Here is a 24,024-nt window from a genome sequence, read left to right on the forward strand (position 1 = left end):
TATTTTCTTGAATTAACAGAAACAATTTTCAGAAAAAAATACATTTAAATAACAATTACCTGAAAAACAGCTACTTTGGTTTTCATCCTGTCACTTTGAAAAAAAATATATATCATTTGTTTACATAATTTGTTTACATATATATATTTACATATGTGCTCTATCAACATTAAACATTAACATTTCTTCTGATCGCAGCCACAGCAAAATTTTAGGTAAAGAGCGTTATTAATAACGGGCAAATATTTGTGCTTTGTTATATTAAAACACTACTAGACTTGTGAACAAGTCGTTAAAGGTTTGACGAGATTGCTCATCCAGCTCACCTACTGCTCTTGCGACTTCGGCTGCATTTACATTTCAGGCAGAAGTCGGGAGGCAGCAATATCGCCAGAGCAGTACAGAGAACTGAGAGCATTTACTAAACAAACATTTAAGGACTTGTCCACAAGTTTAATCAAACACAGGCACAATTTTGTAAACTGTTAAGTACAACAAAATATGACCAGCACAGAAACATTTTGCTCAGGGAAAAAAAAAATTGTTTGTATACTTTTCTGGTACCCTGCAAAATATTTTGCTAAACATTTGCCAACTACTATTTTCTGCTTAACAGCTTTAGGAAATTGGACTCTGCTTAAAACATTCTTCACATATGCCGGTTTTTCGCTTGAACAAACCCACGTCCACGGGCATAACATTTATCATCCCGCTCATCAAGCAAACCATTTTATCAGTTAATAAAAAAGCCAAAAGTTTACAGGTACGATTTGAATCTATGCAGAGTGGGAATACGATCAAGTGAGGTTTGTGGAGACGTCATGTAATTTACAATTTACTCTCTCTATGAGCTGGGGTGGTTCTGAAAAGAACCAAAGAGTACTTAACGACTGGTTCTTCTCAGAACCAACGGTTCTTCTCAGAACCAACGGTTCTTCCCAGAACCACCACTACTCGTATTCAGAATTATTGTACATGGTGTCTCTGTAAAACCCATAGAGTTATATATTAGAACTAGAGGGCGCACTGGCCTATACACGCGCTCCGGCATGCGCGCAAGAGCCATTTTCTAAGTTGACAAAACTGGCATCTCACAGCGTGTGTTTGTGCAGCCATTTTGTAAGTTGAACAGCATCGCGTGAGCGTTCAATAAAAAAAAACTCAAACGTGTATTTCATATTCAACGCGCGTGCAGAATGACGTGCTTGTCATCTTGCGGTCCCGTGGCGTTTGTGCACGAAGCATCACTCGTGCGCCCTCTAGTTCTTATATATAACTCTATGGTAAAACCTCTCTCGATTTTACAAGCCATTACGCTAATAATATCAATGCAAAAAGAGTCAGTTAGACACTTTGAAATACAACTACATGTACCTGAGTGGTAGAGAGATACGCCTTTTGGCGACAGTTATTTTTTTAACTTTTATGCTCTCCTGGGCACCCCACTGTTGTTTTACTTTGTTTTCATAAATATTTTTAATGTATGTACATGTGCTTGTAAATGTGATTGCCCGAATAAATATTATTCAATAGTACACATACCCTTGTCAAATATGTCAAGTAACGCGCAGCTACATCTCATATCCAATTGTTCTTCGGTCTTGTTGTATGTGGGATGCCGAATCGCTAATACTTTTCCGTATACCACTAAGGCTTGTGTGGTGACTTAAAGTGTTACTGGCCAATCAATACAAGAATTTATATATTGGAACATAAAGATGGAAATAAAGATGGATATGTTTCAAAGGATGAACACAAAAATGTATATACATGTAAGTGATCAACAGCCCCTCATTATTCGTTTTGTGATCATTATCTATAACTTATTGTTTTGTTCTACTTCTGAAGACAAGCAGAGACACATCAGCTTGACACATCAAGACCACCCGAGTAACGTGCCTGTGATATTTTTGCACAGGACTCGGGAAAGTACTGAGTATACAGTGCTAACACACATCGGTGTATGGGTAAAAACCAACAAATTAATAAAGACCACACTGGCTCTTTCAGGGCCAACACTCCCTCAAAAGAGATTGTACACAAGGTAGTACCTGCGATTTTACTATTTATAGTGAATTCTTATGTTTTACTTCTTTACTTGTTAAGTGTAAGTCAACAAGAGATTCTTCAATTAGACTCCTTGCGTTGGCAGCCAAGAGACATGTGCCTAACGTTAAGTGAGTCAGTGTGGTATTGCTGAGAAACTTCTAATTCTAAAAAAGATGAGGCAATTACTACTCAATAGTTAATGACCTGACTCTATAGCAGAATCTTTCTTGAATGCTGAATGACAACAAAACTCATATCAACAAGTATACTGGTGAATCAGAAGCAGTATAGCAATATAAATAGAAGATATAGACAACACACTACAATAACTGAGTTTCAAATCATATTAATACATTTAATTCCCAAATTAAAAAACTCAATCGCAATCGTTCAATTCAAGCCCTGGGACATTTAGTGACAAGATACTTTCCAATAGATGTAAAATTTGCATCGGAAATGAAGAATGTTAATTTTGATTTTAACCCTTACACTGATATGTGTTATCACTGTATACTCAGTACTTTCCCAAGTTCCGTGAAACAAACCAGGCATTGTTTGCAATGCTAGAGCAGTGTCTTAAAAGCAGTGGACACTATTGGTAATTGTCAAAGACCAGTCTTCTCACTTGGTGTATCTAAACATATGCATAAAATAACAAACCTGTGAAAATTTGAGCTCAATCGGTCATCGAACTTGAGAAAGAAAAAACACCCTTGTCACACGAAGTTGTGTGCGTTTAGATGGTTGATTTCGAGACCTCAAGTTCTAAATCTGAGGTCCCAAAATCGAATTTGTGGAAAAATACTTCTTTCTCGAAAACTATGGCGCTTCAGAGGGATTTGCTCCCCACAATGTTTTATACCATCAACCTCTCCCCATTACTCATCACCTAGAACAATTTTATGCTAATAATTAATTGGATTAATTACCAATAGTGTCCACTGCCTTTAAAAAACGATCATAAGTCCAAGACTAGCGGAGTACATCGCTGTTTAAGTTCACATCTTTAGGAAGAGCTGCCTGTGTGCTTACTTCTTGTACTCCCATAGCCGTTGATTGACGTTTGCTCTTCCTTGTCAATAGGAAACAGTCTTTTGCATTCACCACATTGTTCTGAGCAGTACTCACTCTCACTTTCGATACTGTTTGTGGTGAACGAACGGGCTAAAGAAGAAGTAGAAAAATAAAATCACAGACATGGATTGATGTCTTATAAAAAACAAAATTAATAATAATAGTGGCTTCTAATATAGTACTCAAAGGAGCACTTCGCTGGCACAAGAGACATTCTTCTAGCTGTTACTCACTATCCACAAGAAACTGATAAGAAACCTCAAATGAGGATGAATTTTTCTTCTTGGAGATTGCCATGAAATGGTTGCCTGTAAAATGCCTCGTGTGACATGACCTATTTGCATTGCAGCAAATCAATCCAAATCAACAACAATGAAACCATCATCACAGCTTAAACCCAATCCATGCCAATCCCCCCAAAAAGTTAATAACTTCTGGTGAATTTTTCTTCTCAACTTTACTACTGGGTCCTCTACTTGATAAAGAATGGAATAATACTTACGTGGATTCTTCCGAACGCCAACCGTTACAGGGATAAGAGTTAGAAGTACTATTAGGGAAAGAACGGCAGCCCCACCCGGAACAAAGACCTGGACATCCCGGTAGAACCAAACACACGCTGGACAACAATTCCTAAATGGACAACAACAATGAATTGAGTCAATTTTTAACACCTATTCTCCCGACACTGTTGTGTTGTTGAGCAAAACACTACAATGTAATTCATTTGTTCTGTGGCTGGGGCACTATGGACTCGGGCTATGGAGCTTTTCAAAGGGTCTAGGTACTTTTTGTAGGACAAAAAACACAATGTCCACAGACTTACACTAAACTTACACAGTTTGAAGGTAATGGTAGTAGAAAGCTTCCCTAAAAATATTACTTGCTGAGGCGCTGTAGTTTTTGAGAAATGGGTAAAACAATGTCATGAAAATAATTTTCGTCTCAGTGATCATGAGATGAAAATTATTTTAGCATGTAAAAATCGTATTTTCATGACACTGTTTTACTAATTTCTCAAAAACTACAGCACCTCAGCAACTAATATTTTAAGATACGTTTTCTAGTATCCTAGGACTAGTACTAAGTTAGGACTATCTTTGTGACATCGACCCCTGAACTGTAAAACTACCAGATTGGAAAAATACGCAGTATTTGACGTCTAAACATGAACTTACACACAAGGATGTAAGTACTGAATAATCATCACAGCGACTCCATTCGACAGCTTGTCAGTGAAGCTCATCGCTCCATACACAAATGCTCCAGATTCCTATAAAAAACATTACACAAAATAAAAGTATGTTCTTGTTGTCATTCATATCATATTTAAAGGCACTGGAAACTATTGGTAACTAGTCAAAATAATTATCAGCATAAAAAATTACGTGGTAAAAAGCAATGGAGAGCTGTTGATAGTATAAAACATTGTAAGAAACGGCTCCTTCTCAAGTAACTTAGGTTTCGAGAAAGAAGTAATTTTCCAAGAATTTGATTTCGAGACCTCAGATTTAGAATTTGAGCTACCGAAATCAAGCCTCTGAAAGCACAAAACTTGTTTTCTTCCATTATTATCTCGCAGCTTCGACGACCTATTGAGCTCAAATTTTCACTGGTTTGTTATTTTGTGCATATGTTAAGACACACCAAGTGAGAAGATTGATCTTTGACAATTACCAATAGCTTCCAGTGTCTTTAACTCCTCCCTTAAAAAAGAACTATTTCTCAATGCTGAGTTTACACTTTGTGTCAAATGATGAGTGTAGTGAGAGACAATCCAACCTGATGCAATCTTTCATTTGAAGTTGGAGATTTTAACAAGTCTTCACTGAAAACAAAATAAGTTTTTTTGGACTTCCACAAAAAGGCGGAAGAATCTCATCACTGATGCTTAGAAAGACGTTGAATGAAGTATCGCACTTTGATAGTATTCACTGTGTGAAATCAGCGACAAGATAAAATAGCAAAAAAATGGTTAGTGGCCTGACATTTTGATCCTACAAGTGTCTTTCTTGAAGGCTAAAGTAAAGACAGGCACGATATTTTGTTCCTAGAAAAAAGTAGGATTATTGGTAGTTGAGTACAAGGGCCGACTTCCATGTACACATGGTGTAGTCTCTAATTGACTTTTCAGGCTATTTTATCAGAAATTTTCTGATTTTTCCAAAGGGCAAACAAGAATCGGAAACCAGACTAAAGTAGGAAGAATATCATGCATGTAAAGACTCTACTAGGGTCAAAACTTCAGGCCATAAACTATTTTGTTTTTAATCCATACCAAGTCTTTTGGTTGGTGAGCAGTTTGCAACTGCTAATTCTATTTTCTAAGCAACGAAAATTGTAGGAACTACAAATTATCATACAAGTCAAATTCGTGGAAGTGTCGTGGCCGAGCGGTTAAGAGCACCGAAATCAAACGCTGGTGTTTCTGATCAGCAGAGTGTGGGTTCGAATCCCCAGCCATGACACTGTGTCCTTAAGCAAGACACTTTGCTTTGCCTTCAGATGGGACGTAAAGCCGTTGGTCCCATGTGTTGTGTAGCGCATGTAAAAGAACCCAGTGCACTTATGAAAAAGAGAAGGGGTTCGCCCCGGTGTTCCTGGTTGTGGCTGCTTAATGCGCCGTAGCACCTTGTAAAACCTTATAAGGTGCTAAATAATTGGGTCTCAGAATTCATCACTGCAATAACCTATCTTTCTGAAAGTTTGTATATCTCAGCGCCTTGAGTACCTTGTTTGGTAGATACATGCGCTATATAAGACTTCGATATTATTAAATACTCACGGTGTTATGTGCAATGAGATCTGATGTTAACGCAAGAGATGTTACAAGTAATGTGGAGCCTCCGGCACCTATGAGTACTGCAGCACCGTAGACTTGTGTATCGATGTCTGGAAACCACAGCCAAGTACAGCCTCCAGAGAACACTAAAACGCTCAAGAAATATGTCAACTATGGGAAGAAAGAGAGTACGGTTTTCTATCAATTCCTTCTACCTTCTTCAAATTGAAAACGCTCAAAATAGTTGCTGGTTTGTTTGTTTGCTTGTTTTTATTTGTCAAATAGATTATGTGTAGTCGATTGTATGATGCTTGCAATGGAATCGAACAACAACAAATTAGTAGAAATAAAAGGTGTAGAACAAAATCCCAAGAACAATTTAACAACATCCTAGCCTTTTTTTGTGAAACAGCCCTTTTAAGATCTCAGAAAATGCTTACCTTTCGTCCGAGCTTTTTATTTACTAAACTGACGAGGAACGAAGAGATGAATCCACTGACGTACATCACCAATGGTACAATTGCAATAGATGTCTGCAAAAAATTTACAAGAAATTAGGGATCAGAATAAATTTAGTGATGTTTACAATTGTTTTTTTTTGTTTTTTTTACCCATACACCGATGTGTGTTAGCACTGTATACTCAGTACTTTCCCGAGTCCTGTGAAAAAATATCACAGGCATACATGTACTACTCGGGTGGGATTCGAACCCACAACCCTTGCAATTCTAGAGCAGTGTCTTACCAACTAGACTACCGAAGTTGCCCGGTAGCTAGAGGCAGTTCGAATCCTATGTTTAGTGAGGTTTGACAAGCATGTAGTAATATAACAAAATAAAGGCACTGGACACATTTGGTAATTGTAAAAGACCATTCTTCTCACTAGGTGTATCACAACATATGCATAAAATAACAAACCTGTAAATAAATCAGGCTCAATTGGTCATCGAAGTTGCAAGAAAATAATGAAAGAAAAAAAAATACCATTGTTGCACAAATTTGTGTGCTTTCAGATGCCTAAGAAAGGCTTCAGGCCCTGAAGTCTTTCTCAGATTCAATTATTTAAGTGAGAAATGACCTCTTTCTAAAACAAAAAACATTACTTCAGAGGTAGTTGTTTCTCACAACGTTTTATACTTTCAACAGCTCTCCTTTGCTTGTTGCCAAATAAGTTGTTATGCTAACATATTTGTTCAGTAATTACCAGCCGTGTCCAGTGCCTTTAAAACCATATCATAATGGTGTAGAATCTCACCTTAGATAGTTTTAATGTCTCTGTTATGTACATGGGAATATAAACTTGGGAGATGTTGACCATCAAACGACTGCACATGTATATCAATGCAACCTAGAGGTAAAAACACAACAAATCGATGACAAAATGAAAAATGTGAAGACAAAAGAATTGCTAAAAAGAATGAAAAATGACTGCTAGCCTTCAACCATTATCCATCCCGTACTTCCCTAAAATCCCATCCCTAAAGACCTTTGGGTTATGTATATTTAAAAAGTAAATAATAAATAATAATAACTAGTTCTTTCTTGTATATCGTATTTTACATAACGTATTAACACACTTTTCATAAGTGCCCTGGTCATTGGGCCAATAATTTTCCTGTAAATAAATCAAACTCAGCTCACTGGGGAGTATACAGCACCCCCCCCCCAAACTGACATGGCACTCCAAGGTTTTTTTTTCATACACAATATCAACCTCTACCCTCGCAGGTACCCATTTATACCCCTGGGTGAAGAGAAGCAATTATAGTAAAACATCTTGCTCAAGTCAAGGACAAAAAGGTAAATGAATCCACACTCTGATGACTTAACCACCAGAACTTGAATTTGATGTTCTAAACTGTTCGGCAATGACACCTTGTATATTTGGTCACTTCTAGATTTCAACTACTTATAAGAACATCAATTTTGTATTCTTACGTCTTATCGGACGTGAACTGGGATTGGCCAATCAATGTCCAATGAGCACAAACAGAGATTGAATTTATTAATCAATGGTCATTGAGAATCAAAGAGAATAGGTCAAATGTTGGTAAATAAAAACATTAATTGGTAAATGAGCACTAAGTTTGTTCGATCAATACCCAATGAAAATGTGAACTTCATCCAATCAATACCAACTGAAACTGTTAACTGTGTTAGATCAATACTTGATAAAGCTGTGAGCTACATTCAATCAATAACGAATAAAACTGTGAACTATGGTCGATCGATGAAAAGTAAACCATGAACTGTATTTAAGCATTACCTGATAAAACTGTGATTCAAACAGCCAATCTTTCCATGTCATCTTGCATTGTTCGTCAAGATTAAGGTATTTCTTCCTGTTCTTGATGCAACAAGGCAAATCTTGTGTCCTCGACTTTAAGGGTTCTTTAGTCCCACAGTGGAAGATTAAGGAGAATACAGCGCCAGTTCCAACAACAATAATCGCAAGGTACTAAATCCAGAAGGAAAAATAACATAAAATAGTTAACAGAAATTTACAAAGTAATCATTTTAAGAAAAACACCCATAATCACAGATATTTACAATGTTAACCAACGTACATGTACTATGATGGTATCTTGAAAAGGCAATGTTGATGGTGGAGATACAATCTAGTATGGTTTGCGGTAACACCATGTGCATGAGAAGGATTTAACATTTTGCATGGTGGAGATACAATCTAATGGGTTGGGGTGACACCATGTGCACGAGTAGGATTTTAAACTTTGCAATGTGGAGATACAATCTAGTAAGCTTTGCAGTAACACCCTTAAGACAGATTACCAACCAAAAGACCTAGTCAAAAGACCTAGTTATTCATATTGCTGCGACTGGTGCCCGACATTTAACCAATTTGGCATCAAAAGCCACGGCTTTGGCTTTGGCTGTTGTTAAGTCTGTTGCTAAGGACGTCCTATACCTAAACGCATGATGGCGCGGAAATCTTGCCGAAGCCGTAGCTATAGCCACCAATTTGGACACGGTCTAAGTTTGATGTGTAACCCCTAAAGGCAGTGGACACTATTGGTAATTACTCAAAATAATTGGTAGCATAAAACCTTTCTTGGTGACGAGTAATAAGGAGAGTATAAAATATTCTGAGAAACGGCTCCCTCTGAAGTGAAGTAGTTTTTGAGAAAGAAGTAATTTTCCACAAATTTGATTTCGAGACCTCAGATTTAGAACTTGAGGTCTCAAAGTCAAGCATCGGAAAGCACAAAACTACGTGTGACAAGGGTGTTTTTTCTTTCATTGATATCTCGCAACTTCGGCGACCGCTTGAGCTCAAATTTTCACAGGTTGGTTATTTTATGCATATATGCTGAGACACACCAAACAAGAAGACTGGTCTTTGACAATTACCAATAGTGTCCAGTGTCTTTAATAATGATAGTTGTTACAAACTAAACCAACATACCCTGAACTGTGGTATATCAGCGGGGGTGAGAGCTGAAGTTCCCGTTGCATCCAACAGTACCCAGCAGATTGCGAAGACACAGATATTGGAAAGAACTGTAAATGTATACCTACAACAAAATATCATTATGGTTATAAATTATGTAAACTTACTAATTTTTTAGAACATCGACATTCAAGCGTTGTTTTCCAAAATCAAAAAAAGTCCAGAGACGAAACCTAAAGCCAGGTTCATACTTCCTGCGAATGCGATCACAATTTTGATGTCACAGGGCTATTTTCGCAGTTGAAAGTTTCAAAGGAGTGGAGCACAAGTTAACTGCTGCGAACTATTCGTTCTGACGTCAAAATCAGTATCGCATTTGCATTTGCATTTGCAGGAAGTATGAGCCGAGTATAAGCCGAGGTTTCGGAAAAACCTCCAAGAACTGTTACCTTATGGCGTTGAGTGCTACTCGCTCAGCATCCAGAGGGGTAAGCTCGGGTATAAGAGATAAATGAGATATCTGGGTTGACGCCCATCCAAACTGGAAGATGATAATGAACGGGGCGAAGTAGATAATCTTAGCCCACTGAGAGGCGTCGTCAACACCGATGACTGGACTGAAGATGAACACAAAAGTGCTCATCACACATATCGTACCTAGTGGTGGATTGACATTTAACAAATTTAGTATCAGTAAATCTGAGATCGTGTATAAAAAAAACCTGCCAAGCAGCACAGCTTTGCAGTTTAGGTTTTTATTTTATTAAAGTAGGCAAAGTCATGCCAGTGCTGTAATGGGTTATGTTAACATTAGCGAAACATTTTGACATTACAATCAAGTAGATCGTTGTCTTTTGATTGGATGATTGGAGGCCACAAGGTTTCATTTGTCAAACCATCACATGGCCTACGCCATAAACCCTACAAGAGGAAAATTTTGTAAAAAACACATTACAAAGCTCCCAGTAATACTTTATGACTTCTAGAGGATGTTTACTTAATGCTAACCAACTCACGACTAGCGGGTTTTACTTTCAAATTGGTTCTAAGTTGCAAACTGGCCAGGGTGCATAAAATACCTTACATATATCTTTTAAACACTTATCTACTGCTAATGAACTTCAAACGACTCAGGTTTACTTTCAAATTGGTTCTAGGTTGCAAACTGGCCAGGGCACATGACAAACCTTATCTTTTAAACACTTACCTAAAAGGTGCCATGACTTCCGTTTCCCGTATCGACATGCCAGCGATTGATCAGACTCGTAGCCAATGAGGGGTGTGCACAAGGCATCACTAACCTGACCAATCAGCATTAAGTATCCAGCGTAAATATTGCTATCAAGATAGGGGGGAGTGGAGAGTGAGATTAAAAATAAAACACAAATAAAACAGATCCAAAAGCATTTAAAAATGCTCACCGCAAAACATTTGAAATCTGAGAAACAATTTTTGCATGAATCTTTTCTCAGATTTCTGAGGTTTGGTGTGGGTTGTGAGTGCTGCGGCCATGAGATGCGGTTGGTACCCTCAGTCACTTTGCTATTGTGGATTGATCCAACGTCCCTGTGAAAAAACAGTGACAATTCTGTTTTCTCAACAAGAGGATAAAAAAGGGACTTTTACTGTTAATTTCTTTATAAGTTTGCCAATAAATCAGCGCGACTTTTACAAAAGATAGTAAAAACCTTTAACCGTTAAGTGCAAGGAATACAAGCATGAAATGACAATCTTACTATTAAGGAAATCAAGGAAGAGTCTATGCGTCTATATATAAAGATTGAACAATGAAATATAAGTATTGCCTGTTAGCTACATCCTCGGCAAAATCATTATCATAACATCCTGTTGTAGTACCACAAGTCTCTGTACTTGGGGTGGGTGAGGGGATTGTTCTCAACTTCAAATCGTAATCTGGCCTTGAAATGACAATAAGAGTCTAGATATAAAGATCAAACAATGACAAATAAATATTGTCTGCTAGCTATATCCTCTATCCTCTACACAATCATTGTCATAACATGTTGTTATATATAACACTGTACCTAGCGGTGGGGTGAGGGGGTTGGTCCTATGGCATTGTAAACTCAACTTCAATTAATAAGCAGACTTCGAAGTAACCAACAGCACCACCAGTGATTGCCACGGTGCCCTGTACTTTTGCTGTTGTGCCCGTTGTAAAGTTCAAATTTTCCTCATAGGAACAGCCCCTTAGAGGAAAATTGCTGTCTGTGCCCCTCCAAGAAAGATGATCAAGGCCTGAATAATGCTCAATAGCATGGCTAATATTTTGTTACTTAAAATACGCACATGTTATCATTTATAATTTAGGGGTGTTTATGAAAATCATACTAGATTTAATCAGGTTTGTTGTTGTTGCTGATTTAAGTAATTCACAAATTGTTGTATAATACTAAACAATGGAGACTTTGGAACGCCTCTTGTAGGTGGCAGCAGACTTACCAGTGAGGTAAATTCCATTGTTTAGGCCAATTTTGAAGCGGCGACTTCCGTTACAGCTACAGCTAGATGCATCTGCCAATGTTGAAGAATAGGCAGACGCGCACGATCCAGCCAGAGCTGTAGCTGAAGTTGCCGTTTTGGACACGGCCTTACATAGTTTTGGGGATGCGAACATTAAGAACAATAAATTTACCTGGTAAGCTGGAACGACTGCTGCCACCTAGCATCCTAAAAGTCCCAAATAACACTTACTTAAAAAGAAGAACTTTGTGATAGAAAATGAGCAAGTAGCTGAACCACATTGAAGCACATAGATCGTTGAGAACGTGGCCGACACCGTATGCATACCGTCGAGGTAGACTTAAGACATACTCTATTTGTGGTTCGGTTCGGACTGCCTCCCGTTGTTCTTCATCACTATCTGACATCTTGGATGTTTATTTATTGTTCAAAAATTTTTTTAACTTTTTTTTTGTACCTAGTGACAAATGAAACAGTTAATTACAATAAGGATTTAGAACTTCATTTTTTATGAGATATCATTGGTTAATAAGCCATTGCGAGTTAGATTTGATAACAACGACTTGCTTAGTCACACTCACAAGTCATCGCTTGCATTTGAATTCCTCAGAACATGGAGGAACTATAAGGCCACTACAGATGAATGGAGGAGGGTCCAAGGAACACATCCATGGTCAGTTTGATCCGGCCATTGGGGGTCCTTCTTGTCTTTATTTATTTTATTATATACAACAATTTGTCATATGTTTAGTTATACATTTTGAAATTCACATGTAGGATGTCTCAAGTGAAATAGGTAACATTTCAATTCACATTTTTTTACTACACATCATCTGAATAGTTTGTTCACAAATGGTGTGCATAACCACACAAATCTAAAGGGAGCTGATCCCATCGCTCAGAATAAAAATCTACGCCATTCCACGCACTACTTGTTCTGCTCGCACATTACTTAGTTCTTGCCAGCTACATTATATAACGAGCGAGTTATACTAACCCTGAAAACCAGCCAAAGAGTAGACCTAGGTACAGTATCAGACACTTTAATATTATATAATAAGTATGTCACTCTCTATCATTGAGTAAACCAACTGATGGCAAGCTATTAATTCTTTATAATCAAATATTATATAATAGATAACAAATAGAAGGACCCAAATGGCCGGGTCAAAATTACAATACAATGGATATGCTCCTATGACCCTCCTCTATAGACTATACATCTGTACCAAACTAGTAGTGCCCGGCCAAAAGGGTCTGACCACTAGCATGACTAGAATTAGAAATAGAATTAGAAACCAACCGTTACGTTACATTTTGACTGTAAAAGGTGTATTAAACATTTTGATGACAAAATAGTTAAACATAATAAAATAGATTTAAAAATAGATAGAAAATAGAAGGACCCCAATGGCCGGGTCAAAATTACAATGGATGTGTTCCTTGGACCCTCCTCTACACATCTGTACCAAGTAGTGCCCGGCCAAAAGGGTGATTACCCTAGGAAATGAATGATTTAGATTTCCGTATAGAACATGCACTTAATTAAGACGAATGTCACACCGGTAACTCTGTTGTTACTCGTTTGATATTGAACGTCAAACATCAAATAAGTAACCAACTTTACGCCGGTTATATTATAATACTCAATAATAAAGAAGAAGAAGCAAGTCAGTCCGGGCGTACCATACGGAAAGCAAAGGGGGTGGGGTCGAGGTACTTCTAAAAACTGAGCGGGGGGGGAGCCAATCAATAGTTTCTAGATAGAAGTAGGGCCGAGGTTTGTGCGCCAAACCAAACATAACTTAAAACATCATTAACCTGGCCATTGCAAAGACCACTGGTCCTCTCTATTTATTAGGCCTATGCCAAAACAAACCCAGAAATTCCAGAAATATAAAACTTACCAAATGTTACTTCTCGATGACCATCTTTACACGGTTCACACTACAGACAGCAACAAAATCTCAGTGTTCGAACTTTATACCAGTTTCAAACCACCACAAAATCAACGTCGAACTATTTTGACGCTGCCACACACGGTTCGTCACGTGCTGCTGTTTTTCTGTCTAATCATTTCAACGCAAAACATGTGAGGACCTTGAATGAACTAGTGCAGGAAAAAGTGTCGCTGCAGTGAGTCATACGACGACTTCGGCTACAGCTACGTCTAGATCAGCGCGTCTACCAGTGTTGAAGAATAGGCAGACGCACGCGATCTAGCCGTAGCTGTAGCCGAAGTCGCCGTTTCGGACACGGCCATAATCTCCGTCGTCTAAAAAAGGTCATTTCTGCGCGTCAAAACTTCCCGTGTGATTACACTAGAGGGTGATTGTTTTTTTTTCAGCTCAGTCACAGGATTGATAAAAAAAAAACAATGGGGTCACGAGATATTTACTGGGAAATAGAGCCCAATGATAACTTATGATTGATCCAAAAACTTTGGTTATGTCACAGTGCCAGATGTCCCAAGGTTCCAATGAACGGCTGAAGGCACATGGGATATGGGTTCAGCCCCGCCCCCCGGCCAGTGCAGCCCCCGTGATGTTCGAAATCCCCCCCCCCAACCCACTTAAAAAAGCACTGTTGGGATTAACATTAACTAGAGTAATTAAATGGCATATAATACTGAAGAAGATAATACAAACAGAAACACTGCTGTCCCTTGTGCCCAATGTTTCCCCAAGACAATTGCTCCCCACTTAGGTTTCCCCATGAAATGTAAATACCCCCGAAAAACCCAAACAATTGTTTTGCTCCATTCAAAAAAATGAAGGAAATGATGTCCGCCATGGTCAGAACAGTCAAAGAGCACCACTTGAACCAGGATTAATTTTATGTCAGCTATACACTGTAACAACAACAGGAATGTCTTGAATGAAGACTACGCCTTTAAGAAAGGAAACTCTTCTTTGATACAAATTGATTACCCATATACCAAGAATAGTTTATTCGAACAATATAGCTGACAATACTTTTAAAAAAAAATTATTTTAAGGCATTGCACTAATTGTGTATTGGACTTTTGAGTTATCATGGACAACTTGAGCTGATAACAACTTTCCTTTGTCGCAGTTGTATGACAAAATCAATGTATCAAGTTGTTGAATTTTTTCCCTCAAATTCGTTTTTTAGTTACTTCTTTTGAACCATCATTCTGAGTTTTATTCTGAGTTTTATTAACATTAATAAGTCTGTATGGCCCCTTGTATTTAACGTATGTCTAAGATATGTCATTACTCATTTTTTTAAGATATGTCGATTACTAACAAATGTGATTAACACCAAAATTTGAATTGTAATGGTCAAATGGTTTGCACTTTAACTAAATATTAATTTATTTCAGAATCCACCAGGAATTTGTTAACTGAATAATATTAACTACATACTCCTCACATTTACCACTTACTACAATCAAGTTAAGATTAGGGCGTGAATTCTTTTGTAAGTTTTAGAATTATAAAGGAATAAGTCTTAAGGATAAGGATTTGCGGAATTAAATTGTACCAGTATACCTTTACTCCCCTTAATCAAATTTGCTTAAACTATAACTTTAATTATACTTGCGTTCAAACATTATTAATGACAATAATAACAACAACAATAATAGGTTCTTATTTATTATTTCTTTATTAATATTACCAAGGTAGGTTCTTGTTTATTATTTCTTTATTAATATTACCAAGGAATATTTGTTTGTTAAATGTTGAATAATTTAGACGGGACTGTGCAGTACTGGAACCAGGAATTTTGTTCCGTTGAACGAAGGATCGGTATTCTATAATTAAATGCAGGGGCAAAATCTACACTTTAAATAATTTTAATTCTATGCAAATCAGTTACAGATTATGAGCTTAATTAACAACAGGGCCAAACTTCATAAAACTGCTTATTATCATAAAAAAGCTTGAACATTTTTTGCAAAGCAGAAATGAGCAAAGTACCAGTCAAAGTTTGTACATGTGACGTGATAGTTTGACTGGTAATCTTATAAGCATAGTTTTGTTCGTGCTTAGCTTCTTTTTGTGCTTAAGCATCTCTATGAAATTGGGCTCAAATGTGGAGCATGCTCATGCTCAGCGCTGAAGGGAACCGATTAGGCACTGGTTTTCCCATCCAGCACTTTTTCAATGAATCCGCCCTATCGTTTACACTCGAGGTCGTACAGTTCAGACACGGAAAGACCTGTTAAGACAGAACAAAATAAAAACATTTCTTTTCATTTCATTTAATTCATGTGGTACCAGCTGTTGGGTTTGAACTCATCCTTACCAGGCATGCTCAGTGGTCTAGTGACTAAGATGTCTACTTTGAATGGGGGTTGATGGTTCGAATCCCACCCTGTGGATTTATTACTTAAAACACTCTAAAAAGCACCGAGTAGGGCCTACACAGCAATTTACACATTGGTGTAATAATAATAATAACAATAATCGTTTTGTATATTGCGCTTTTCACAACCGAAGACCTTCACTGAGCGCTCCCACCACCATCATTACCCCTGGTCACTGGGCCATTTATTTAATTCCTTAAATCATCTCAGCTCCTGGGATGGGGAGTATACAGCCTGTGCAACATTAATATGTGCTACTCGGCTAAATCAATCCCAAGAAACACCTATGCCATCTTAGGTAAGCATTTCTCCTGGGGTGGAGAGAAGCAAATTATAGTAAAGTGTCTTCCTCAGGGACACAAGTGTCCAACCGGGACTCAAGTGTCACGACCGAGACTCAAACCAACACTCTGCTGAACAGAAGAGCAAGAGTAAGTTGCTCTTATCCACTCGGCCACAACACCTTGATGTAACAGGTAAACCCCCCCCCCAAAAAAAAAAACCAAACAAACAAACAAACTATTCCCGTCCCTAGGAGCCCAGACTACAATCTGAATTGAGTCACCATGAACTGACACTGTTGTATGAACTTAACCTTTTGGGGCTCAGAACAAACGTGCCAAATGAAACACATTGATGTAAAGGAACTTCTTTCTGTTTGTATATCTGATGTTTCCTCAATTGTTATTTGGCAAAGCACTGACCCAACTCCTGCGCCTTGAACACCCAGCAGGGTGGATATGTGCGCATTACAAGTCTTATTATTATTATTATTATTATTATTGTGATTCGCTCTTTCAGAGACTGTACAAATCTCATCTTTGCTTGAACATTCTTTGAAAAATCTTGTGTCCCCGTCCTTAAATTATTGTTCAGAATGTCTTACTCTTTTCATAGTAGTCGAAGACAGTTACGATACCCTTCCTTGGCTCCTTGACAAATTTTTCTCGAGTCACCATGAAACTGACACAGGTGTCCTCTTTCTCAAGCTACCATGAAGAAAGAATGGAGTAATACAATGAGGTTTATTACTTGAAATTAACTGATGTGAAGAATAAGAGTCCATGATGGCCTCTGTGTTACTACAAGCCTTTAGCTTACATTAAAGACGACAAAGTTGAGAATTACAGTTTAATTGTTGCTTAGTATTTTCCATCTTTTGTCCTCTTTTTTGGGGTAATTTTATTGTCTGTTTGTGAGTGCATAATATTGTATGAAATAAAGAAAGTGCTTGCACTTAAAAAAAACAAGACTAATTTTTAAACTCTTAATGGTGCACTGGTGTTATAAACCTGAAGAACTATATATAAACAAAAATCATTTCACAGTTCGACCTTTACCTATACTCTCGTCTTTTAAAGGGACACATTGCCTTGGATCGTGCGAGTTTCGTCTATGACAAGTGTTTGAAACCGTTTGTTATGAAATGCTTGTGGTTAGAAAGATGTTTTTAAAGTAGAATATAATGATCCACACAAATAGGCCTTGAATTTGCACTGTTTTCCAAAAATTTGACTCCACCAAATGGTGTGCCGCGTTAGTTCACGACATACAAGGGAAACCGTGCATTCTAGGCATTTTTGTGTGGATCACTATATTCTACTTTTAAAAACAGCTTTCTAACCATATGCATTTTATAACAAAAGCTTTTCAAACACTCTTCATGGTCCAACTTGCCCGATCCAAGGCAGCAACGTGTCCCTTTAATCTACCTGATCATAGTAGAAGTTAACTTCCTTTCCTTCGTGTTCGACCATCTTCGGACCTCCTTCCTCTTGTTCCAGTGCTTGCAGACTGTTTGATTCCGGTTCAAACCCAGACACCATGCGCACTTGTATGACTGCCATATTGGAAAATTCATCTTCACCATTGTATCTAATTTAAAAAAAGAATAAAAACATATAATCTCTTAACCAAGTATTCTGTACTCTGTGAGTAACATACTATCACCAGTTTATCTCGGCTGAACTTGTTTATAAACTTTGACGCAAGATCAGTGTTTTGGTTTTTTTTTTTTCTGTGACAATGTAAGTTTGACTGGAGAGCAATAAAACATCATCCCCAGGATTAAAAAAAAAAAAAAAAAAAAAAAATCAAAATAAATAAATACTCTCTCGATCGAAAAACATACATGGTCATTACTTCCTCACTTTCATAACCAAAAATAGATCCAAATGTTTCCCGCTATCTATGAATCCTATATGCAAATTTTCAAAAGGCAACTTTCCAACAATACCTTATACTACATCTGACATACTTTTCCACATTTAGGCGTGTTTGGAATCGCTGACATACTGTCCTACTTGTCCACATTTTAGGCAGTGTCTGAATGGCAACTCCAGCTACAGCTACGACTAGATCGCGCGCGTTAGACGCGCTGATCTAGCTGTAGCCAAAGTCGCCATTTCGGATATGGACTTAGAATGCCATTTACTCTTACCTAACCCTCCTAAATGTTTCCCCACTTTAAAGTGTGATGTCACAATAAAAATCACTATGGTAATACTGACAATTTGTCTTGCAAAGAATTTTATTCCTTTGTGAAGTGGGCCCCAGTTAACATCCTTGTTTGTGTTCAATTGAATGTGTAATCCAATAAAAAAAATATATAATAAATAAAAAGACTAACTGTGCACAGATGGTCATGCTGTATGAAATACATGGAAACTGTCTAGGATTACGATTATCGACTGAAGAGATATCGATGGTAAATGGCGGTTCAGCTGACACCTCAGGTATGATGTTATACGTCACTATCACCTGTCAAGAATAGCAAATATAACAACTCAAATGTTTAGCCATTGATCAGCTGCAATGAATTTTTTTTTTAATACTAGGGAGGTTTAGCTGCAGGTTACCCCAGCAAATACAGGAACATGAACGTGAGAACATTTAGCTTACGTGAAGTTCCAATTTTTCACGCCAGGTTCAAAGCCCAAAGTGGTGACGTCACCTAGAAACGACACAATTTTCTGATGTTCCTGTTCACGTTTTTTGCTCGCGTAACGTGCAGCAAAACCTCCCTCATAAACACAATGTGTGCCACTACAATACTAGTAGACATAACAGCGCCAGCATCCACCAACTAAAGGTAGTCGTGGTCAGGCCTGGAATTTCATCTTTGAAAGGGCAAGGACATTTTCACATTGTAAAGGGCACTTCCATTGAAAACCGTAAAGTAAATGGGGAAACTTTTGAAAGGGCCCCAAGGCGAAACCGGGGGAAACAGGGGGCCATGGCTAAGTTTGAGTTAAAAGTAACCTGCCGGATTCCCAAAAATTACCAGGGAGACGCACTCGTTGGGCCTAGAAACCCATCGCAATCCTGACAGGGGTATTGCTCATGAAGACTGATCAGTTTCTTGGCGAGTATGCAGCCTATTCGTCCAAGTAAAGTGGCACACCAAGCTAAATCAGTCACAAGGACCATCTCTACCCTCACAGGTTCCCTTTTACTCATGGGTGATGAGAAGCAATAGTGTCTTGTTTTAAGGGTACAACTGTCATGACATGATGTTGAGCTGCAGGCAAATATTTTCAACTCGACAAAGACTGGATCTGAACCCAGTACAGCAAGATGAGGGATAAGTAGTTACCTGAGTCAAGGCACAGCCGGAACCTGTAGCAGTCATCTTGATTTCTACTGGAACCTCCGGTATCTGCTCAATCTGTAGAAGAAGACTGTTTTCTTCGGTGACGTGAAGTTTTCTTATGTCATCATCGCAAGAGAACTTAATCCCTAATGATATGTCTAGGTTACCACCTGAGTACGCCATCATGCTGTAGTCAGCCAAAGCTTGTAAGGCCATCACTGTGTCCTGGGAAAACAACATGTTGTGAAACAGATCTAGTTTGGTTTGAGTGGAAGGCAGTAACTTTGATTTACTAGGTAAAGACAAATGTGGATTAAATGTTTGGATACGGGTTAGAGTAAAAGAAAGGGGTTAACAGGTATTTTGGTTAGGGTTTGGTTAACGTCCAGGGCTGGGGTTTAGGGTTAGGTTAATGTTATGGTCTGGGGTTTAGTGTTAGGTTAAGGGTAAAGGTCGGGGGTTTAGGGTTAGGTTAAAGTTGTTGGTCTGGGGTTAAGGGTTAAGTTAATGTTATGATCTGGGGTTTAGTGTTAGGTTAACGTTGTGGTCTGGGGTTTAGGGTTAGGTTCATGTTATGGTCTGGGGTTTAGGTTTAGATTAAGTTCTATAGCTGGGGTTCAGGGTTAGTGTTATACCTGAGTGGAAGAGAACCCTCCCTCAGCATTACGTTGCCCGACAATCCAGCGAGCCACGGGGTTGCCCTTGACTAGAGCTTGCGATTTGTCATAAGACCTGACGTAGGTGAGAAGCACGTAAGATGTAATCTCAATGTTCTGGGACGACGCTTGACGATGGAGATATGGGGATCGTTTGTCTGTGTTGAGAACCTCCGCTCCTTCCCAATGCATCAAGCCTTCAGATTCTGTGAAACAAAAGATTCATTTTTGAAACGATCTTGAAGTCTAAAAGAAACGAAGGTTTGCTGAGGCTCTGAACAGAACCAGAGGTGTGACAAGTCTATGATTTGACCAGTGTAAAGGTCTCGATTGAAAATGTCAAAATGTTTACATAATATTTAAAATGTGAAGCTCTATACAACATTTTTTTGGTAGATCTACATTTTGACCTATAGACCTCTTTCACCGTGCAGAATGCACCTCAGCACAAATCATGCCTACCATTTCCACCATTTTGGGAGTCGATTCTTTCGCGCCACAAAATGGCAGACTTGGGCCAATTTTACAAACCAAAAAATGTATCAAAGAAAAATTGTCAGTTTTACCATAGTGATTTGTACTGTGACATCACACTTTTCTTAGCAACTACATGTACTACTTGCAGTTAAGATCAACATTAGCTCTTTGTGAAATCGGTCCCAGGATAGGTGGGTGTAAGTAAGTGGGCTGGGCACAATGAAATGGGTGAGTAGAAAACACTTACCCACTGCAAGCTCATTCAGTCTTTCCAATAGAGTATCTGTGTGAGGACTCCCAGCCAAGATGTAAGCATACGATGATAAAGCCAATGTGTACATGTCTGCCGTTTGGATGTCCACTTCCTTGTTCAGACACTGCACACCTTTTTGGATATGTTCAGCCTGGGAAAAACAAATCAGGGTTCACAGCAACGTGGCAAACAAATCAGGCTCTTTTGGAAAAGTGGAATGAAAATCAGGCCCTTTTAAAAGAGCGGAGAGAAAATCCGGCACTTCAAAAGAGTGGAAAGAAAATCAGATACTTATTAAAGAGTTGAAAGAAAATCAAGCACTTTTAAATGAGTTGAAAGAAAATCAGATACTTTTTAAAGAGTTGAAAGAAAATCAAGCACTTTTAAAAGAGTTGAAAGAAACTCAAGCACTTATTAAAGAGCTGAAATAAAATCAAGCACTTTTAGAAGAGCGGAGGGCAACTGAGCCCGCACTTAACCTCCTCCCCCTTGGGTGCGCCACCGACTAACAACATGGGTGCACTTCTAGGCTTACCTCACTTGCGTCTCCTGCTTCAATGAGTGATATCATAACATAAGCAGTGAGTGTTGCTTGGTCGTTAACATTCCCCTGTGAAGAAAAAAAAAGACCAAGAGGAAAATGTTTTAAAGTACAACTATCGGCTAAATCTTTGATAATGTTAAAAGAAGCTACCTGCCCCCAACTGTTTTACACTGACCAATCAGAAGGGTGTGTTAAAGGCACTGACCACTGATTACCTAAAATATGAAACTGATTTATTAAGGAGCAAAAAGAGATGATGATATGAAAAACATTGTGACCCTACCATTGCAACGTCACATCCAAAGTTTTTGTAAACAGAGGTTGGAAAACTATGGAGAGCCACAAATGCACATCAACATTAAGTAGATACAGTTTGCAAAAAATGTTACACAACTATTTAAAAAATAGTGATGGATTTGCTGGAAACAAAGCAACAAACTTTTGTTAAATGGAAGTTTTCAAAACATTTGAATTTGGTCATTTATCTGTAAAAAACTTCATTCGGTCGGACATGCCAACCATGTTTATAGCACTTCAATCTTACCATCATATCCTTATGGATGACCTTGCCCACAGATTTAAAACATCCATCCTTCTGTTGAAGACTCAACAACCAAACTTTACTCTTTGCCAACTCCTCGGGATCAATAAAGATATACTTGGACGCCTGCGCAAATGACCGTACGACAAACGCCGTCAGCCACGTACTTCCGGACGGGTCACTCATTCCAAAAGCTGAGTAGGAACCATCGGTGTGTTGGTACGTTAACTCTCGCTGGTAGCCAATCTCCATGTGTTGCTTTGCTTTAGCTTCTACGCCTGGTGTGAGCTTGTTGATCCCTTAACAATAAAAATCATAATAATATTAGTGCTTTTTATATAGCGTGCATATCCAACGGCTTTGGGTCCCTTCAGAAGGACGAAGCATCATAGTTAAATGTCTTGCTTAAGGACACAGGGCGTCACGACTGGGACTCGAACCCACACTCTGCTGATCAAAACACCAGAGCTTGAATCCGGTGCTCTTAACCGCTCGGCTATGAAACACCACACCCTTGGGTGTAGAGATGTGGAAACTCAAGGTAAGGATGGGAGTTAGCGGCTACGTCTATGGCTACAGCTCAGGTGTTGCCGAGGGCAGCCTATTCTTTAACGCATGATGATGAGGTGACCAAGCCACAGCCACAGTGGTAGCCGTTAACTCAAAAAGGGGCCTTCATAAAAGGTCTTAAAGGCAGTGGACACTATTGGTAATTGTCAAAGACTAGCCTTCACAGTTGGTGTATCTCAACATATGCATGAAATAACAAACCTGTGAAAATTTGAACTCAATCGGTCATCGAAGTTGCGAGATAATAATGAAAGAAAAAAATACCCTTGTCACACGAAGTTGTGTGCGTTTAGATGGTTGAATTCGAGACCTCGAGTTCTAAATCTGAGGTCTCGAAATCAAATTCGTGGAAAATTACTTCTTTCTCAAAGATTATGGCACTTCAGAGGGAGCCGTTTCTCACAATGTTTTATACCACCAACCTCTCCCCATTACTCGTCACCAAGAAAGGTTTTATGCTAATAATTATTTTGAGTAATTACCAATAGTGGCCACTGCCTTTAAAGTACACTGCCTAGTCTTTTGCTATGGGACTACTCCAACCATAAGGTCTGATGATCAGGCCCACTTCAGGGGATCGTATACAATTGGTATTACTGGAACCCACTTTACGTTTCAATCAAATACACTTGTAGATATATACCATAAAATTAACCTGTGACAGGTTTTTAAAAAATGGTAGGGTCTTTGAGATACTGCCGAAAATCTGGAGAGGTTATGTCCACGCAGGAAGAATAAACTTTCCAAGAAAGAGGTCAATACAATCGGAGAAATGTTACAGTCAGTGATCATTTTCAGATTAAATTTTTGGGCAGTTTTCCCGTAGCTGGGTAGGCATCGAGTTCATGTATTTTCCTGTGACTAAACTTTAAAAATATAAATTTAAAAAAAGATCAGTTCAGTTTACCTGTAAGATAGTGCAAGACAAAGATGTTGGGAACGAAACCGATCATATTTTGTTCACCGCATCCAGTTGGCATACGCAGAAGCTGATCCAGGTTGCTGATTGAAGGACCCATCATATCACCTAAAAATAAACAACGAGAACAGAAATCAGAGAACAAAAATAACAAATATTTCCAAAAAAATAATTCCAACCACTTGTATCTATATGAAAACTGAGGCATTGCATGGTGAGATATCAATATTCATTTGGTTTGCGGTAACACCATGTGTGTATCTTCTTGCCAGGTAGAGTTTGTTCTTTTGAGAGCTCTTGCCTTCTTCTACTACCGGGGAGTAGATTTTTCGGAATTCGGG

General features: G+C 38.4%; 2 protein-coding genes across 3 annotated transcripts in view; both read right to left on the reverse strand.

Annotated features, from left to right (window-relative positions):
• Positions 1-2,932: 2,932 nt before the first annotated feature.
• LOC117296033 (major facilitator superfamily domain-containing protein 12-like) lies at positions 2,933-13,839 on the reverse strand. The gene is made up of 12 exons (XM_033778883.1): positions 13,706-13,839; positions 12,030-12,255; positions 10,522-10,652; positions 9,764-9,971; positions 9,330-9,438; positions 8,172-8,363; positions 7,161-7,253; positions 6,346-6,438; positions 5,909-6,076; positions 4,302-4,396; positions 3,626-3,756; positions 2,933-3,213 (listed from the first exon to the last, which is right to left on the reverse strand). The coding sequence occupies exons 2-12, from the start codon at positions 12,203-12,205 to the stop codon at positions 3,056-3,058; spliced, it is 1,554 nt and encodes a 517-aa protein (XP_033634774.1). The 5' UTR covers positions 12,206-12,255; positions 13,706-13,839; the 3' UTR covers positions 2,933-3,055.
• Positions 13,840-14,724: 885 nt separating this feature from the next.
• The window catches only part of LOC117295718 (pregnancy zone protein-like), a 28,334-nt gene continuing 19,034 nt past the window's right edge, over positions 14,725-24,024 (reverse strand). For both annotated transcript variants that reach the window (XM_033778434.1, XM_033778435.1), the window contains exons 23-32: positions 23,672-23,791; positions 22,198-22,493; positions 21,645-21,719; positions 21,104-21,260; positions 20,359-20,585; positions 19,727-19,948; positions 18,761-18,891; positions 17,844-18,006; positions 17,018-17,120; positions 14,725-15,983 (exon numbers count right to left, since the gene is read on the reverse strand). In XM_033778434.1, coding sequence (XP_033634325.1) covers positions 15,940-15,983; positions 17,018-17,120; positions 17,844-18,006; positions 18,761-18,891; positions 19,727-19,948; positions 20,359-20,585; positions 21,104-21,260; positions 21,645-21,719; positions 22,198-22,493; positions 23,672-23,791 — 1,538 coding nt within the window. In that variant the 3' untranslated portion in view covers positions 14,725-15,939. The remainder of the gene's footprint in view (positions 15,984-17,017; positions 17,121-17,843; positions 18,007-18,760; positions 18,892-19,726; positions 19,949-20,358; positions 20,586-21,103; positions 21,261-21,644; positions 21,720-22,197; positions 22,494-23,671; positions 23,792-24,024) is intronic.

Source organism: Asterias rubens, chromosome 10, assembly GCF_902459465.1.
Source record: "Asterias rubens chromosome 10, eAstRub1.3, whole genome shotgun sequence".
Classification (NCBI taxonomy): domain Eukaryota; kingdom Metazoa; phylum Echinodermata; class Asteroidea; order Forcipulatida; family Asteriidae; genus Asterias; species Asterias rubens.

What these genes read in the sequence shown, in the direction of transcription:
- LOC117296033 (XM_033778883.1), bottom strand. Translation starts at nt 12,205, where the DNA reads ATGTCAGATAGTGATGAAGAACAACGGGAGGCAGTCCGAACCGAACCA. An exon ending in CTGATATACCACAGTTCAGG is followed by an intron (nt 8,364 to 9,329) that starts GTATGTTGGTTT and finishes TTCTGGATTTAG; the next exon opens with TACCTTGCGATTATTGTTGT. An exon ending in ATAAAAAGCTCGGACGAAAG is followed by an intron (nt 6,077 to 6,345) that starts GTAAGCATTTTC and finishes TTCTTCCCATAG; the next exon opens with TTGACATATTTCTTGAGCGT.